Below are 19,591 nucleotides of genomic sequence, written 5' to 3' on the forward strand. Positions count from 1 at the left end.
CCGTGAGATCACGACCTGAGCCAAAATTAAGAACTGGAGGCTTAACCGACTGAGACACCCAGGCGTCCCCATTAACAATTTTAAGATATAAAATTTAAAGAGATAATACTTTCTTCACCGATCGAACTGGCAAGACTAATAAGTCTGAAAATAACTAGTATGCTGGCAAATGTGTGGCGAAACAAGCACTGTCTCACTTGCTGCTGACAGGAGAATAAGTCAGTCTTTCGGAGAAAAATTTGGAAAATAACTATCAAACATTTTAACACATGTGCTCTTTTACCCTACAATGTCACAACTACAGACTTATTCTATAATACATTTGAACATATGCACAAAGACATTTGTACAAATGAGTTCACTGAATATGTTCACAATAAAAAAAATGGGGAGCATCAAAATGAAACTGGCTAAATAAATTTTTAAAAATCTATAAAAATACCATACGGCTATCAAAACAGGTGTGATAAATTTATATGTACTCACACGGAAAGATGTCCTTAAAGCAAGCTGGAAGACTATGCACAGCACAACCCAACTTGTTAGTTTATATATATATTAATTATATAAATATTATATAGTTAAGATAATTGTACATATAAAACAGAAAGTCCATAGCTATTAAGAGTGATGATCCCTGGGGAAAAGGTTGAAGTGTATGATTTCCCTTTTTATTTTACATAAAAATTAAAAACTCATATACGTATTCAATACATATTTTAGCAACAAGGGTTAGAGATGCTGCTAGTAAAGTTCCACAGCCAGAGGGGCAGGGACCAGCAGAGCAGGAACCCTGCCCTGCCGCCTCACCTCTTCCTATGCACATTTCCTGTTCTCCCACCTCAGGGGTCAACCCAGCCCATATTAGTTTGAGATGAGATGAGACTCCAGAAATTTCTTTTTTCTTTTTGTTTTTTTGTTTGTTTGTTTCAGACTCCAGAGATTTCTTTTTTTTTTTTTTTCAACGTTTATTTATTTTTGGGACAGAGAGAGACAGAGCATGAACGGGGGAGGGGCAGAGAGAGAGGGAAACACAGAATCGGAAACAGGCTCCAGGCTCTGAGCCATCAGCCCAGAGACTGACGCGGGGCTCGAACTCACGGACCGCGAGATCGTGACCTGGCTGAAGTCGGACGCTCAACCGACTGCGCCACCCAGGCGCCCCCAGACTCCAGAAATTTCTAAGGGAAGATATATCTCCCAGTCAGCAACTACCTATAGTATGAGGGGAAAAGACAGAGCAAGGGGCAGGCAAAATCCATTAGCAGTGACAGGGTAAGAAACTTGCCTTAACATAGCTGAGACAATTATTTCTGTTTAGGGGAGGTCTCACTTATAATCTTATTTTGAATCTTCCTCCTTACAAAGGACACAACTTGCTGTTGTTAAGGGGCATTCCCAAGATAGCTTCTACCCACTTTTGATCAGCAATGGAATTAGAAATCAGACAGTACAATCTGTTAGAGCTGCACGTGAATTAAAGGTAAATAGGCTCTAAACAAGGACCTTTGGGATTCTGAGAAACTTACCTACTTCGTTGCACAGACTTTAAAAATTATTTCTTTTACTCCCTAATCTTCAGTTATATTCTAGAGGTAAGGGTACATATTGGTTGAATTCTATGTAGGTGAGGTAGATTATTAATAAAGGGGTTATTGCCGTAAGAAGCGTACCCACAATCCCTTGGATACTTAAGGTAACACTACATCAATTTAACACAATACTGGGGCGCCTGGGTGGCTCAGTTGGTTGAGTGTCTGACTTTGGCTCAGGTCATGATCTCACAGTTCGAGAGTTCAAGCCCCACATCAGGCTCACTGCTAGCAGCCTGTCAGCACAGAGCCTGCTTCAGAGCCTCTGTCCCTCTCTCTCCGCCCCTCCCCTGCTTATACTCTGCTCTCTCAAAAAATAAATTAAAATACTAAAAAAATAACACAATAACCCCACCTCAAACTTGTAACACATTCAAGACCCAGCAAAAAAATTCCTTAAATTTTACAAAAATTTTAATGTTACATTAAAAGTTATGCTATGAATAAAAGGTTATCAATAAAACATAATTTGTTATTCTGTCCCTAAATTTGTACATTATAATGCTACCAACTTAACTATACCTTATGTATATAAGGTCTGTATGTATATAAATATATAATGTATATATGTATATAAATATAAATATATCTAAGTGATTTCTTTAATTCACTTACTCTACAGCTGAAAAACAAATATTCTGTATCCAATTTCCATGTAGTATCATGTTAAAAATTCCCTTTGCCCAGGACTTATCACCAGTTTTACTGGCTATTACTGACCAATAATAAATCCTGAAAACTAGTATAATCAATCTCGGGATTCCTGAGGTCATGGAAGTAGCTGCACCCCCAGACAGCTCACTATTAGCATTCTCATATATTCAAACATTCCAGTAACCATAACACTTAGAGGAAATGAAAAATAACCCCCTCTGAGAATTCTAGTCTACTGACTTGGTAAAACTAAGTTAGGACTACTCTAACGCTTTAGAACCAAAATTACGAGAAAAGTAGCACTATTACTTGATTAACAGTAATACAGTGATTCCAGAATTTGTACTTCCACCTACAGCAGTAATGACACTTTCTCCCTCCAAATTAAGTTATCTATTATCTCTGAGTATGTCTTATCTCTGCTATTAGACTAAGGCTTCCTAAGGAAAGAAACCATTAGTACAATTCACCTTAGTATCTCTACAGAGCATAATTAGCCATCAATATAATATTTGCAACTAGCCAAAATTGCCTAAATTTTTAGTTTTGGCTACAGAAAAACCGTCTGACTAGAAAATTAAGTTTAAAAATTCTTGTTCTAGGGGTGCCTGGGTGCTCAGTCAGTTATGTATCTGACTCTTGGTTTCGGCTCAGGTCATGATCTCATGGTTTCGTGGGTTCAAGCCCCACGTCGGGCTCTGTGCTACTTGGGATATTCTCTCTCTCTCTCTTTCTCTTTCTCTTTCTCTTTCTCTCTCTCTCTCTCTCTCTCTCTGTTCCCCCCTTTCTCTCTGCCCCTCCCCAACTCATGCTATCTCTGTCTTTCAAAATAAACAAACTTTAAAAAATAAAAATTCTTGCTATAAAATAATTTTAAAGGGCTTATTTTCATGGTTCATTTTTTAAAGTTTTTTTAATGTGTATTTATTTTTGAAAGAGAGAGAGATACACAGTGCAAGCAGGGTAGGAGCAGAGAGAGAGACACAGAATCTGAAGCAGGCTCCATACTCTGAGCTGTCAGCACAGAGCCCAATGCAGGGCTGGAACCCATGAACTGCAAGATCATGACCTGAGCCCAAAGTCGGCTTAACTGACTGAGCCACCCATGCACCCCTTCATGGTTCTTTTTAAGAAGTAAAAAAAACCACACATCTGATTTTCAGATTGCCAACTACTAACTCCTTTCAAGAAGAATTTAAGTACTAATGTCTACAATATAAAACATCCATTCCTCTCTCTCCCCTTTCTTTACATAAGGGAATCCAAGGGAGGAATCAAAATCGGCTGGTTTCAGTCAGATCTATAACCTTGGCAATTTACTTTGTATCACTTATAAGCCTAAGAATAAGCATTTAATGTTGCAAGTAACACTGCAACTTAAAATATCTCACAATTTCTTAACACTTAAATCTTCATTTCTTGAAATCACCAATAAATCCATTTTTACACAAAATCACACACAATCCTTTACAAGCAACTGAAAAGATTTCTCCAATCATATCCAACTTCATACCAGAAAAAAAAAATGTACAATAACATGACCTCTAAAGAATGACAAAAGGTTAATTCTTGCATCCAAGAACAGAAATGATCAGTGTTCAAGCACAAGAACTAAATAGAGGTCATTTAGATATCCACCACTCAATTTTATAGACTTCAGAGTTATAGAAACTTGAAGGTAGAAAGGACCTTTGAGATTACCTATTAATTTGGTAATTAACCCCTGCAGTTAACAGATGAAACAGAAAAGCTATAGGACCTGCATTTTAAAATAATGGACTTAAGTACTCAAAGTTCAAATCAGAGGTGAAACTGTCTTGCAAAAGTTGTACAAGTCCTAGTAAATGATATTATTCTTAATGATATCATTGCTCTTCTATAAAAAATGCAACCTTGACTCTCATATACACACAAAAATTATCTTTTCACCAGTAACCCCATTTGTGGGGATCCAGAATATAAAACGAAAGACCACAGGCAGGAAGAGATGTCCATGACAGCATTCTTTATTATAGCACAATTCTAAAAACAACTCCAACATCCATAACAGGAGAATACCAGCAGAGGTATGCAGTATAATAAAGAGCATAGCTTTGGAGCTGAAAAGGCCTGGATTCAAATGCCAACTTCTTCACATTTGTAGAATGGCTGGATATTACCATCTGCCTTACAAAGTGGCATAAAGAATCAAATGCATGTAAAAGAGTTTGGCAAAATGCCTATGGTTCAGTGAGTGTTCAATAAATATCACTTTTATTGGTCACTATTAATGTCATATTCATTCACTGGAATATTATACAGACATTTTCAATAATGGCTACAGGAAAATCTATACATACTGGAAAGATTTCCAACACATTATTAAATTAAAAAAAAAAATCAGTGTACCTGGATGGCTCAGTCGGTTACGCATCTGACTCTTGATTTTGGCTCAGGTCATGACTTCATCTTTCATGAGATCAAGCCCCACATCAGGCTCTGTGCTGACAGCGTGGAGCCTGCTTGGGATTCTCTCTCTCTGACCCTCCCCCAATCATGCGTGTGCACACACATGCTCTCTCCCTCTCTCTCTCAAAATAAATAAACTTAAAAAAATGAATACACTTATTTAACAAAATGAAGTTGGAAAGCAATAGATAGTATGATCCTGCTTATGTGTAAAAAATAAAACTACACATACATATGTAAATGCAGGAGAAAAAATACTCAAAGTGGTTATTTATGGGTAAAAACGGGATTTGTTGGTAGAAGTGATACTTTAATTCTATGTTGTTTTACTTCAAACATATATTTAATTATTCTTAAAATAAATTTTTTTAAATAAAATTATTTAAGGGGAGCCTAAGTGGCTCAGTCAGTTGAGGGTCTGACTTCAGCTCAGGTCATGATCTCACGGTTGGTGAGTTTAAGTCCCACAGCGGGCTCTCTACTATCAGCACAAAGCCCTCTTCAGATCCTCTGTCACCCCACTCTCTCTCTGCACCTCCCACACTCACGCTCTCTCAGAAATAAACAAAAATTAAAAATAAGTATTAATTAATTAAAGATAATCTAGCAACCAAAACCTGGCTGGCATAACCATTAAGGGAGAACATCTACATATAAAGTTGTACATATACTATGATTATAATGTAACAATGATGTGCCATATTAACAGAAACGAGAAAGAAATATACCAAGATTACACCAGTGGTTCTAAATGACCTTTGTCTCTATATCCAAAAAATTTTAATCAAAAAACTCTTTTCATTCTCAATGAATCCAAAATTTGGGTTATATTGTAATATCTTTCACTGGCTTGTGGTCCATGGCAAAGTCAATGTTTTAAAATCATAAACACTAGATTTTTCCTAACCTCAAGTAGCTAATCTGGTCAATCCGATCTTATCTATGGTCATTTCTTCTGTTCTCCTGTTACTGATGTGATTTTACCTAGAAGCCAAAATACCTACCAATGACACGGTAAATACCTCCCAACCACACAAAAATCACTAATAAAATACAATGTTTGGGAAACGACTATTAAATAGAGCCCAAAGCCTCCACATGTAATGAGATTAACATTATCCCAATATTTGTTATTAATGTAGAGAAAACTTATAAAGAAACCAACAATGATCAAGCCAACAGAAAAAAAATCTACACTTTCAAAAATTTAACAGAATTACCGTTTTAAAGTTCATAAAGAAATATTAAAACCATCCCACAAAGATACAGTACTTTACAGTTTGTAAGCAGTTTTACATTTCATTTTTCTGAGAATCCAGTTACATAAGCAAGGTATTATTCTTGCCTGCCTATAGCCCCCATCAGATACAAAAAGCATGGAACCAGGAGTCATATCCCAAATCCTCTGCCTCATACCCTAAGTCTTTTTTCTCTATCCCATATCACATGCTAATTTTCATACGGTCTGCTAAGAATAGCCACATTTCTTATCTCCTCTGAACATTCCTCCTGGAAATCTACACTCTTTTATACCTCATCCTGTTAGGCAAGCATCAGCCTCTATTTACAGAAGACTCAGTAAAATCACTGATCTTCCCAAAGATGACAAAGGTAATAAATGCTAAAACCATAGCATATCAAGAGGATGACCAAACTCACAAAGGGGCAGACAACTAGGTAATGTGAAGAGTGGCTGAAGGAATAAAGGACAATTAATTTAGAAAGGAGAAGGGGGGGAGGGGCTTCTGGGTGGCTCAGTTGGTTAAGTGTCCAACTTCAGCTCAGGTCATGATTTCATGGTTCATGAGTTCGAGCCCCCGCATCCGGCTCTGTGCTGACAGCCTGGAGCCTGGAGCCTAGAGCCTGCTTCAGATTCCATGTCTCCCTCTCTCTCTGCCCCTCCCCCAGTCGCACTCTGTCTCTCTCTCTCTCTCTCAAAAATAAACATTAAAAAAATTTCAAAAAAAAAAAAAAAAAGAAAGGAGAAGGAGGGGAAAGTGACATTCTTACACACAAATGTTGTGATTAGACACATGAAAGGCCATCATATAAAGAAACCAGTTGTGCTACATGGCCCTAAGGGGTAGAAACAAAGGCAATTCAACATTCATTCAACAAACATTTACTGGTTACCCCCTCTGCCAGATGCTTATGCTACACTAGCTACACAAAAGGTAAATAAGAGAAGTCCCAAACCTCAAGAGGTTCAGACTACTGGAGGAGACAAGAAAATACCACAAGACAAAAAGTACTCAAAAGCCATGGGAACACAGAGAATGAGGACTCTACCTCTCTTTGGGCAGCGGGATGGTAGAGAAAAATTCACGGAATGATGAATAGGAACTTCAGAGGTAGACAAGGTGGGAAGTGGCGTTAACAAGAAGAAAGGACAGCATGTCAAAGGCATGGGAACATGAAGCCCTGCAGTAAATCTGATGTGGCAGAACACCGGGTACACATTACAGGTGCCAACAGGCGAGGCTTTAAACTGGGGGATGGGAGAGGCCTGTGGTAAAAAACACAAAGGGCCTTCACAATCTCCAGGCCAAGGAGTTTAGACTCTAACACTCAAGCTGTGGAACACTAATAAGAGACTATAAGGAGGAGTGTGGCAAGCTCAGAAAAGGACATAAGAAAACTCATTCCAGCTGGAGGACAGATGTCTGGAGGGTAACAGTGGAGATAAAGAGATTAATTATAAGACCACTATTGTTAGTCTCAGTGGAGATGATGAGGAAAAGATTCAGATTCAAGAAAGATCTAGGAGGTAAAAATCAAATAGAAGTATTGGCTATAGGAATGAGGGACATGGGAGGGTCCAGGATGACTTCTAGACCTCAACTTAGGTGAATGGCAAACAGAGATGCCCAAGACAGGTAACACAGGAAGACAAGTCCATGCAATCTTTCAAAAATGTGAGAACCCTGGGCCACGAACTGGTTTGTTATTGTCTAGAGAAAGGGGATGAAGGAAGGAGGAGAGAAGAGGAACAAAAATGAGTTTTACCTTCCGTATCGTATGATGCAAGGTGCCTATTCAGTGAAGCTACTGAGTCGTACATAAAGAAAAGTGGTCTAGGAGAGTCATTAGCTTACAGGTAGCAAGTGAAGACAAGCAGAATGAGATCAACTTTGATACCCAAATTTAATGAGGGAGAGAAAGAAAAACTTGAATAACAACTGATCACAAAAGTAAGGGATGAATTAGAGATAGGGTGATGTCAAAAAAGGCCAGAGAAAAGGGGGGAAAAATCAAGAAGGGTGGGAAGGGTGAAAATTAAAGTTAAATGTACTGCATAAAGCAAAGTTTTACTAACAGAAGTTATTCAAAACAGGAATAGACCACCTCGTGAGGTAATGAATCACATCACCAAGTAAACAGTGCATACAGAGTCATCTATGCAAGATGCTGACAAGAGGATTCTTCCCTTAAGTGAGCAATTAGGCTACAGGACCTCTACAGAAAACCTCTGATGTCTAGGTCAAGGCTAACCTCACCACCATTGTGGCACTGCATCAAATACTTCTTTGCATTCTGACCAAGGAATGGAATACTGGACTACCCTAATAAAAGTTTTTTTAAAAGGTTTCTACGTGTTTCAACTAACTCATAAGCAACCAATACTGGATTAAAACTTCACTAATTCTGCTCTTGGCATACAGAAAGTTGCTGGACAAAGTGTGGAAATAGCTGATCTAGTCTACTTTATATTCAAATTGATTTTAGCTGAGCTGACTTCCTAACTTTCCCCATTCTTGCATCTCAATTCTACGGAATGGCCGTTCCTTAACCCTCACTCTGATTAGAGAAGACTTGCACTGCTCAGGCAGGCTGCTCTGCCCTGATGTCTTTCCTTAGGTCCCTACCCATCAAATCTCCCCTTCCTTCCTCCCTAAAATAGTGTGCCTAAATGCCTAATCATTTCTAACCCTCCACCACAGCTGACCATTTTCTATCACCAGTTCCTCCCCTTCTCTGTCCTCCTCAACGTGTACCCTAGACTGGAAAGCCACTCCATTTATCCTGTTGTCCCACGCTCTATAATTTTCTCCTTTTTCTACCAAATACCTCCATCCCCTACCACCTACTCACTGTAATCCCCTACAAAAAGGTTTCTGAGTCTACCCCTCTCCAAAAATAAAAAAATTAAAACCACTGACAAATGACATGTGATTTACTGACCACTTGTTTCAGTTGCCACTTACTCAGTTTTCAATTCCTTTGATCTCTCCACAGCGTATGACCGAACTGACCAGCCCCTCCTTATTGCCGTTATTCCTTTCACTTTTGAAATGAGGCAAGGTGGCTTGGGAAAAGCACTCTGAACCAAGAATCCGATCTGTGTACTGGGGCGCCTGGGTGGCTCAGTCATTTAAGCGTCAGACTCAACTCAAGTCATGATCTCACAGTTCGTGAGTTCGAGCCCCACATCAGGCTCTGTGCTAACAGCTCAGAGCCTGGAATCTGCTTTGGATTCTGTGTCTCCCTCTCTGCTTCTCCTCTGCTTGTGCTCTTTCTCTCTCAAAAATAAATAAATAAACACTGAAGAAAAAAAAAAAAGAATCAGATCTGTGTTCTAGTTGCCACTGTATCACTAACTAGTTGCGAGCCTCCCAGCCTCCAGTCCTACTCACCCTTCAGATCTCACTTCTCAGATACTCTGACACCCCAATAGGTTAGGTCCCTGCAGTATACACTTTCTCAAACACTCTTCTTCTCCTTTCTAGTGTTAATCACAATTACTTAATTACATAATCAGCACTTTAATGACTATCCTTCCCACCCACTCACCTGACTCAAAGCTCCAGGAAGGTAGGACACACATTTTAAGCAATGCCTGCACCTCCTCAGCACAAAATAAAAGCTCATCAGTTGAATCAATGTTGAAATAGATATTTCAACCACTTCTAACAGACTGCTTACATTACTTTCATTAACCTGAATTATTAGCACTTTACTTTCAAAATTACTGACAAAATTCTAAACAAACTCCACCAATTACCTAACACATACATAATATGAACTACATATAAATTAAGAGCAAGAAGGAATTTGTATTCCAAAATAGTTACATGTTACTTGCCCATCCCCAAGAATAGAAAGGTTGGATCAGTTACCTACAGTTCAGGCCCAAAATGTGTATTCTGAACTAGGTACAGGCTGAATGTGCAAGTGCAAGTTTGATACTAAAACAGTTACTTATACTGCTGTTTAGATTAAACGCCCATTGGTATTCACAGTTAAAGCTTTAACACTGACAAAAGCCATGAGCTAATAATATTCTGCAAGAAAATCAAAAGAAAGTTTATCAGTAAAGTTACATTTGCAGCGTGATTTTAAACCCTATTCACTATGAATAGGAAAAACAAGTAAAGGTTCAGCGATTAGAAGCTGCCACTTTCCCCATCAGATGACTTTCAAATGCAAATAGTTCAGATATCATACTAGTAGGTGAGAGTTTTGTCAAGTTTTGTGATATACCACCTTGGTCAAACAATTTACACAGATTATATGCTAATTTGCCCTTCAACTGCTGCGTGTGTCTCGCTTCTTCTCAACGTATTATGCTGTGAGGTCTACAGGCAGGCTTGGCGTTTGGTCCATTCGCTCCCTTAAATAAACAGGGATGCAGGTAATTTCAATAATCAATGATATTTAAAAATAACACCTGAAAAGGGCTTTTCAGGCTAAATATATATATTGCCACTTGGAAACATAAAGTACTTAAAATCCAGTGTTTAGACAATTCCCTGGGTTAAGAGCAATCACCAGGCTGTAAATATCCTCGTAACCCCCAGGAAAGAAGAGGCATCTCATAACGGAAACACTAACAGATATAATCAGTTGGAGCGGTTCTCCAAGGCGCCCTCATAGTTAAGTCAACAACAGGGGTTGTGAGGAGGCAATTGTGCCCCTCTGACACCCTCTCTTCCGCAGCCTCGGGGCTACAATCCCCGCACGAGGAGTCCCTCGAGATCAGCCAGCGCTTCCCTGGGACTTCAGCTGGGAAATCCCTGGCCAGGGAATGTGGAGTTCAAGCCCCCCCACCCTCCCCCTTCCTTTCCTGAAAATTAATGAATTGGCCGTGCGATTGTTTATTTAATGAGGTGTGTAGTGGCCTCTACTGGTGCTTGTGTGAGCACAAGAATGTCCCACTCTTACAAGTGGGATGAGCCTGGGGGAGGGGAGGGAGGCGAGGGGTGAACCTGCCTCCGGGTACAAAGCGCAGAACTAGACCCGGGAGCCCCCGACGCGCCCCCGCGGCCGCCCCTCCCCCGGCGGCGCCCCCGCCCGCCTACTTCACTCTCCGCCCCGCGCGACCCCCTTTCTCTTTGGCAACCTGAGCCGCGGCAGAGAAGTTCCTGCACGTTTCCTCCAGGATCCTAAACAAAAACACCGCAGCCGCCGGTGCGGGTGCCGCGCCCCCGCCCCTACCCCGTTCCTCTAGGGCCCGCGCCCCCGCTTACCTGGTGACTGCGGCGGGGAGCCGCTCCTGGCGGCCGCGGCGGGCGCCGGGCGCCCGAGCAGCAGCAGGCAGCAGAGCCAGAAGGAGGAGGTGCCGAGGAGTCGCCGGGCTCCCCGCTCCGCCGCCATCTCTGCCCCGCGAGCGGCGGCAGCGGCGGCGGCGCCAGCGCCGCGGAGCCCTCGCCTCCTTCCCTCCCGCGCGCTTCAGCCGGTCCCTCGTTGCAGGCTCGGCTCCCGCGGCCGCCGCCGCCGCTGTTCCGCCCGGCCCGGCCTGCGCGGCCCCTCTCGCGGGAGGGGAGACTCGGGGGCGCCTCCCTCCTGCAGGGGGGCGGAGAGGGGAGGAGAGCAGAGAAGGGGGAGTCAGTACATTCCGGACCGGGGGTTGGGGGGGGGGGTCGGTCTCCAGGTTCCAGGCGCCGCCACCCGCCGCCGACTCCGACTCCACACACCAGCGCGAGGGGGGCGGAGACCGCGGGCGGCGGGGGTGGGGGGCGGGGGCCCCGGGCGCGCACACCCGCGCACGCGCAAGCGCGCGCCTCTCTCGCCCGCACCCCCTCGGCTCCGCGAGCGGCCCGCCCCCGCTCCAATCCCGGCTGCCGCCTCGCCGGCCGCGGCGGCGGGCCCGCTCCCTTCCCCCTTCCCTGCCCGGAGCCGCGGACTGTCGCGGGGCGCGCGCGCCGGGCGCTGCTGCTGGCGTCAGGGAAACCCCGGAGAAGCGGATCCTCCTCCTCTCCCCGGCCGCCGGCACGCCGCAGCCCCTCGTCCCCGCGCGCCCCCGCCGCCTTTTCCTTGCCCCAGGGAGCAATCCCCCTCTCTCACCTCCCCTGACGCTTCGGGCTGCGGAGACCTGGGGCGAGACGCGCTCCGAGCCTAGACTTGTCCGGGAGGCCGGAGCGGGCGTGCAGCTCTCCTCAGCCTGGGCCCAGGGCCTCTATATAGGGCCTCAGAGGAAACCGAATGGCCTCCGGGAGGAAACCTGGGTGCACAGAGGGTCGGCGCGGGGATTTATGTGCTCGCCAAAAACAATAGCGATCCCGCCCGGCTCTTGCTGGGACCTGGCGCGGCTCCCGTGGGAGGGGGCCCACCGCGCCGCCGCTGACCTCCAGCTTCCAGGCCGGGCCGCCCTCGCCGCGCGTTTCCCCGGACAGGGCCGGGGCCCGCGCCCCCACCCGCGCCGCTCGGCCCGGGTCCAGGGAAGCAGGGCGCAGACAAAGGTGCCCGGTGTCCACCCCTCCAGCCTGAGCGGGGGCCCAAGGCTAATGCTCCAGCTGTAGCAAACCTTTTACCTATTCCTCTGCGGGGCACTTCGCTCTCTCGAATCGAAATCACGTCTTTAGCCGGTAAACCGGGAGCGAGAGGAATGTGATTTTAAACACCTGGTCATCGTGAGGCAGCCCCAGAGTTAGGGGAAAAGCAGTTTGTAAGTTACACTGCTGTTGGGAATACTGCTACGGAAAATTTAAGAAAATCTCTTTGTGTGGTTATTCGCTTGAAGAGTCACGTCTTAATATGGTTTGGATTTTTGTTCACTGCCCTGGGTAGTCAATAGCCAAAATACGTTGCTTGCCATAAGGTGGCTTCATTCTTTGATTTCCACATCTTTGCATGCCTTCTCGTAATTATTTTTCTTCAGATATTTTCTTTTATTCTGAAGTTCCAAAATAAGCAACGTAAGGCTTGCGTTAACATTAGGAGGGAAGAGCTCAGGCTCCTCGTAAAACCTCTTAGGTCATCAAAACGGTGGAATTAGGAGCCCTCATCCCGGTTCTTTGAAACAATTAACTCCTAAAAGAACAGACACGCTTATTGTTTTCCACTAGGGAAACAATTTAAATATCTTTTTGTTTTGGTTAGAGTTGTTAGCCAGCAAAATATTTTCCAAATACCCCTGATTGACCTGTTAAATTGGAAATAGATTACCTCCCAATTACTTCACAAGTATTTGCTTAATTAACCTTTAATAATCACATCATTATTCAGTTTTCTGAGATAATTAATGAAAAAAGCCCTTTGGAAACTATAAATTGCCTTGCAAATGTTAATTTTCAGATATCTTTTCCAAGTCCGAAAAATTTTCAATCGTAAAACTATAAAATATATAATGTGACTTCTAAAATGAAGCTTACATTTATCTCCCCAGTTGAAGAAATATGAGTTGTGGTTAATAAAGTAAACAGACTGATTTTCAGGTATGACTTCTGTGAACTGTGTCACTAATGTCTCAGCCTCCCCGCCGCCCCCGTGTCCATCGGGGTTAACTCAAAAAGTTTAAAGCACTTTCTGTGAAAGAGGGTGACTCACATCATGTATTTCTGACTTGTGATTAAATCACAATTTTAGTTAAACCCACTCTAATAAACCACTAACACATGGAGCCCCAAATAAAAAGTTACAGATTCTATATCGGTTCAAGAGGAAGTTCAAGTAACCGAAGCACACACTTGAATTCAGATCCTTCACCTTGTTTCAATGTAACTGACGTTATAGATATTCCCTTTAAAAATCAGCATTTGAAGTCATTAACTTCTCTTTAGTAAGGCATCTCTGAGAGATTTTCTTAGGAATCTTATCACTTTCATCCTCCCAACAAGATTTTCAGCTAATACTTCAATCCACGTTTATACTGCTAATCAACATATTTTATGTAGTCTAAACTACTAATCTACGGAGAGATATTAACCATTAATTCGTGAAATTAACACTTTTTTCCATCTAAGTCAGACATGAGGCTCGTGTTCAAGGAATAGTGCACAAAGAAAGTTTTAGAGCAAAGAAAACAGACTGGCCATTGTATGTTAGTATAAGTTATCAAAGTGCAGGCCAAAAATAACTAGACCGAATATTCCTGTGAAATTTTTTCTAAGTGTACTTTGATACAAAAATTAATAAAGCCTATGAATATAAAATTGGTAAGAATCATATTCTCTATAGTAAAGGTATTATTTTCCAACTTTAGAGAGGCAATACATTTCAGTGTTTAATTGCTAGCAGTAATTAAGATTCTGTAGCTGATTCCCTGGCTGAATACCAGAATCCAAGGTAGAGAAGAAGAAAGCTAGCCCCCTGACTAGTAGATCCCAGTACAGAACACTTCCTGGTCTTGGAAAATTTTAACTGGGAGTTACCCATGTCATAAAAACAAAATTTCCTTCTACACAGGTGTTGACATTTTTACGTTTGCCCTTTACATTTCACTAGGTAAGACTTTATTTCTCCCTTTCTCTTCCAAAAGCTGCCTGTCCTAGGGAGCCATCTCTAAATTAAGCCTAATTAAGGATATGTGCTCCTTAAGGACAAAGCACCTATACAACATTAATTTTGCACATTACATGTTGCTTAATTAAACATATATCTTTAGTTCCACAACAATCTATTAATTCAACAAATATTATCGAAGATCCGTTGTTTGCCAGATACTGTGCTGGGTGCTGAGATTACAAAATTATTGGTTCAATCATTTAATATTTATAAAACACTGCGTCTCATGTTCTGCCCTGTGTTCAAGGAACGCAGTGGTGAGCCAGATAGACAAGGTTTCCCAGTCTAGCAGGAAAGATAAACAGTTATAACAAAGAAGTGTGAAGAGTGTTATGGTAAGGAAAGATAAGGAGTGTGGGAAACATAGTAAGAGCATCTAACCTGACTAAACTGTTTGTGGGGGCAGAAGGAAGGGGTGGGGGGAGGGTTAGGGAATTAGGGAAGAAGCATCAGTCTCTAAACTGAGCCAAATGGAAGAAGAGGGGCAGGAGTTAGCTATCCTGCAGTGAGAAATTACATCGGATTTGCATTTTAGAAGGATCCCTCAGGCTGCTTCTTGAAGTGTAGGTTGGAAGGAGACAAGACCTACGAAACCAGTTTGGATTTTGTTAACAGTAGTCCAGGGAGGAGAGGCTGGTGGCCTGGAGTAAAGCAGAGGGGGTTAAGAGGAGTGAGTAGATAAGAGAGAGATTTAGGAGATAGACAGAAACAACAGAGGTGTGTGGGAGACCGACCGGAAGCGAGTGGGACTCAGATTTCAGCTTGGGCATCAGAATGAAGGTGGTGACATTCACTGAGAGGGGAGCAGATGGGAAGAAATGTGAGTAACTTTGGACAAGTTTAATTTAAAGTGCCTAAGGGACATCTAAGTAGAAATATCAATAAACTGTTTGTTATTTGGGTCTGGGGTTTAGCAGGGAGAACTGGGCTAGAGATGAGTCATCAACAGATGCCACTATGTCTAAATATAAGGCGCCTCTGAATAGAGATCGAACCCCATTTTCCCAATTAAAATCCATCCCCAATAAAACTTTGTCACCAGCTAAAATATATGAACTTTTAGAGATGTTGACGAAATAATTAGAGATCTACTGACAATATTTAATGTGTTAATTATGCTTACACACTTTATTTGGGAAATATAATTTTTAAAATGATTTTATTGAAGCTCTTCACAGTGTTTTTATTGTCACCAGAGTCACATTTTGAGTCTCTGACACGGTTTCCCAAGACAGATGATCTTTACTTCCACCTAAATTTTTGACTTGATACCTGACGTTATCACTGGGAATTTTATTCCAGGCCAGAGTATCTAATCACACTACATCATTCACCCTGTACTCATATTAACTTATATATTTTTTCATAATGACTCTTAAGGGCTTGTTTACAAGGACATCCGACACTTGGCAAATTTGAAGGTGTTTTCCTGGAAGTAATTTCTAAATCGGTGTTAAATTTTTTGTTTCCTTTCTTACCAATTTTGTCAGATGGCTTCTATATGAACATTGAATGAGATTACTTCATGCTAATGCATATTCCCCCAAAGAGCATTTTGATGTTCAAAATAATTGAGAGAACATCCAGTAAGATGAAGGAATTTTTTTTTATTTTTTTAAAGTTTATTTACTTATTTTGAGAGAGACAGAGACAGCGTGCGTGGGGAAGGGGCAGAAAGAGAGAGGGAGAATCCTAAGCAGACTTCGAGTTGCCAGCGCAAAGCCTGACGCCGGGCTCAAACCCACGAAACTGTGAGATCACGACCCGAGCCAAAATTAAGAGTCAGACGCTTGACCAACTGAGCTACCCAGGCGCCCCTATGAAGGGCTTTTTAAAGATCGGAATATAAAATCAGAATATAACCCCTTTTCTAAGGGATTATTGTTGGGGGTGGGGGGGTTGTTTTACATTCCAGTATAGGCAGTAATGCCAAGGAAATAGTTGAGATTGCCCCAGGAAAGTTTCAGACCAGAGAGGAAGATTTAGGACTAGGACCAAACCCAGGGAACACCAACACATTTAAGGTACAAAATAAGAAAAGGAACTTGCAAAGAAACAAGCAGACATATAAAAAGATAACCAGAAGCATGTAGTGTAACAGAAGCCAAGAAAAGAAAGTGCTTCAGGAATGCAGGAGTGGTCAATAGTGTCGCATGTTCCTGAGAGGTCAAGTAAGGTAGACCTGGAAAACATCTGTTGCCTTTAGTGATAAGGTGATCATAGACAACCTCAGCAAGAGGAGTTGTAGGGTAGAGTACGGTCACTTGATTGCTATGGCTTGTCACTGAGTATGAACATCTTCCTCAAGGTGTTTACCTATAATGGGAAGAAAGAGTTGGGGAATCTAGAATGGATTTTGTTAAGAGGCGAGTGAATTTAAGTGCCGATCCAAGGAGCCAATAGAGAAGGAAGTGTTGAAGATTCAAGAGAGCAAGGGGATAATTGATAGCTTAGAAGCAGTGTAGTAGATAATTTGGCAGCTGTCATTCAGCAAGGCCCATGATTATCTGACCTCAGTAGTCTCAAGGAACTAGCAATATGCAAAAAGGACTTCGCAGAATAGAGTTACACCCTGGCCCTGTGGTTTCCAGGCAGCTTTCAGCTGTATTTGAGCCTGTGTTGTCCTTGCAACACCTTAATGAAGAATGAAAATAAGAAACAACATCCTGACATTTGCTACCCAGTGCTCTCTCCTCAAAGGACAATGTGCCCCAACAGACAGCAGTCACAAAACAAGGCAGTCCAACTTTCCAGCAAGAGTGACAGGATTTTGTTTTTGGGTTGCAAGTGACAGAAACCCAACACAAAATACTGTCTTGAGCAGAAAGAAATTGTTTTTGGAAGGACCCTGGAATCTCAGGATGAGGATGCAGCCAGACCTCAGGAATGGAACTAGAAGCTGCAGCACTTTAAGGACCCCAGAAAAGTAATTCAACAGACATCTATTGCAGCTGGGTTCCATTTAACGCTCTATCCCAATTGTCCAACCTGGTAACTGGTGTTTAATAAATATCTTTCTAAGGCATACATATTTGATGTTGATATAAAGATTTATTGGGGCTCCTGGATGGCTCAGTCGGTGAAGCGTCTGACTTTGGCTCAGGTCATGAACTCATAGCTCATGGGTTCGAGCCCCACATCGGGCTCTGTGCTGACAGCTCAGGGCCTGAAGCCTCCTTCAGATTCTGTCTCCCCCTCTCTCTGCCCCTGCCCCCCTCTCAAAAATAAATAAACATTTAAAAAAATAATAAGGATTTATTAAACTGTGGAAGAGAGTTTAGATATAGATCAAGGTATTTGCTTGAGAAGAGGCAGAAAACAAAAAAGCAAAGATGCATATGTGCAGATAGGTTCAGAGGCAAGAGGACGCAAAATTTATTTTTGAGGGTCTTGATAGTCTCCATGTAGTGGGAGCAAGGACTTGTGCAGCAAGAAGAGAAGGGGTGTGCTAAGGTAAGTTTAAGGAAAGTGGCAAATGTTTGGAAGAGTCACAGGGGATTAAAAGAGGGAAGTATACATGGGTTTAGCTGAAATTCTTAGTAATACATTTGTGATTTTTGCCCATCTAGTACCTCGAAGGCTATATATAGTAAGAGGAGAGAATATGGATGGTTGGATTGACCCAGAGTTGGGGATTTCTAGGAGTGGATGAAGAAGTAAAAGGACAAGTCATTGAGGCACTCAAGGATGCTGGAAAGTGACTTATTAAAGTGGTAAATCATGTGGTCTAGTCCAAATAGGTAAGGAAATAAATCCAGAATGGGCAGAATGACTGGGACACAATAAGAGTGTCAACATATTGGAGCACTCAAAGAGATCCAACAGTAGATGTACTGTGTATGAGGAAGGAAGTAGGGGCATAAAAATGGAAGGTTGTGTATTTGAGACTAGAAGTATACTGTTTCAGAAGAGTCAAGGAAGCCAAGAAACTTGTAGGCAATAGTGTTTGGTGCATCACTTTCTGGTGCATGGCTTCCATGTTTTGGAAATGTTGGGAGTTTCCTTCTCTTTGCTGTGGATTCAGCTCTATCCAGTTTCCTGCCATGAAACTTGTATCTCTTTCTCTCTCTGTCTCTCTGTCTCTCTGTCTCTCTCTGTCTCTCTCTCTCTCTCTCTCTCTCTCTCTCTCACACACACACACACACACACACACACACCAAGCCACTTTCCACAAAGGAGTTGAAGTGGCCAAAACAATAGATTACCAGAGGAGCCGAGGAAAGCCTAGCTCGTCTTCCTAGCTCTACACCCCTCCCCACCCACCCACCACCACCACACACACACAGTCCTCTCTCCAACACCAGGGAGCTGAATTGGATAACATAAAAACCTCAAGAAGCTCATTTAGTCCTTTAGCTTATGTCCTATATCAGGGCTGCCTGTGTTTTGGTCCCCTTCTATTAGCTCTGAGAAACTCCCAAGCCGAAGGCATTCTCAACCTTACCACTAATAGGAATCAATGGAATTGCTAGCCTATACTGGCATTTTCCAGCACTGGATGTTGCAATGCAATCTCCTCTCGGGTGGTGAAGATGGTGGAGAGGGAGAGGGAGGAGAGCAGGGTCAGTGTGACTAAGAGACAGGCTATCCACTAAGCCCATGAGGTCACCCAGGGTGGCTGACATGGAGCAGTCAGAGTAGAGAGAAAGAATATGTATAAGCCACTTGACTCTTAAGATATCTGAGAAATCACTCAGAGTCGATCATTATATAACACCAATGACAAAAAGACACTGAGCTAGATGCCATGATTCTCAAAATCAAACAGCATCCTTGTTTTCCTTAGGAATTTTTGTCATGACCCCAAAATGTAAGTGAAATGGTGGAAAATGAGAGAGGGATCCCAGATGAATATTAACACCACCTACTGGTCACTTGAGATCTGAACAAACGAGGTCCACAGAAGTGACCTCAGGAGAAAGTTAGATTTAAAAAACAAAACAAAATAGGAGATACAGAGAATGCCTCAGCAGAGAATGGGTAAATGGAGGCATTTGTTTATAACCCAATGGGACTTCCAGGGGAACCGAAAAGATGTTTGGAAGGGAGGTTGAGCATTGAGAGCTTGCATCAATGGGGAGGAAGTGCAGAACATTATAAAAGGAGCCTGCAGGATAATGACCCCTGGGATGAGAGGTTCTGAGTCGGTGGTGACACTAAGCCAATGTACCATG

The 19,591-nt window shown here is 42.5% G+C and overlaps 1 protein-coding gene across 8 annotated transcripts in view; it reads right to left on the bottom strand.

Moving 5' to 3' along the window:
• The window catches only part of NEO1 (neogenin 1), a 240,748-nt gene extending 229,248 nt beyond the window's left edge, over nt 1–11,500 (bottom strand). For 2 of the 8 annotated variants that reach the window (XM_023255081.2, XM_023255080.2), the window contains exon 1: nt 11,162–11,477. In XM_023255081.2, coding sequence (XP_023110849.1) covers nt 11,162–11,288 — 127 coding nt within the window. In that variant the 5' untranslated portion in view covers nt 11,289–11,477. Of the gene's footprint in view, nt 1–11,161 lie in introns of all 8 variants that reach the window. The other 6 variants (XM_023255079.2, XM_023255074.2, XM_023255073.2 and 3 more) reach the window with 5 other exon arrangements.
• Between the last annotated feature and the right edge of the window lie 8,091 nt (nt 11,501–19,591).

The sequence above is a fragment of the Felis catus genome, chromosome B3 (assembly GCF_018350175.1).
Source record: "Felis catus isolate Fca126 chromosome B3, F.catus_Fca126_mat1.0, whole genome shotgun sequence".
NCBI lineage: Eukaryota > Metazoa > Chordata > Mammalia > Carnivora > Felidae > Felis > Felis catus.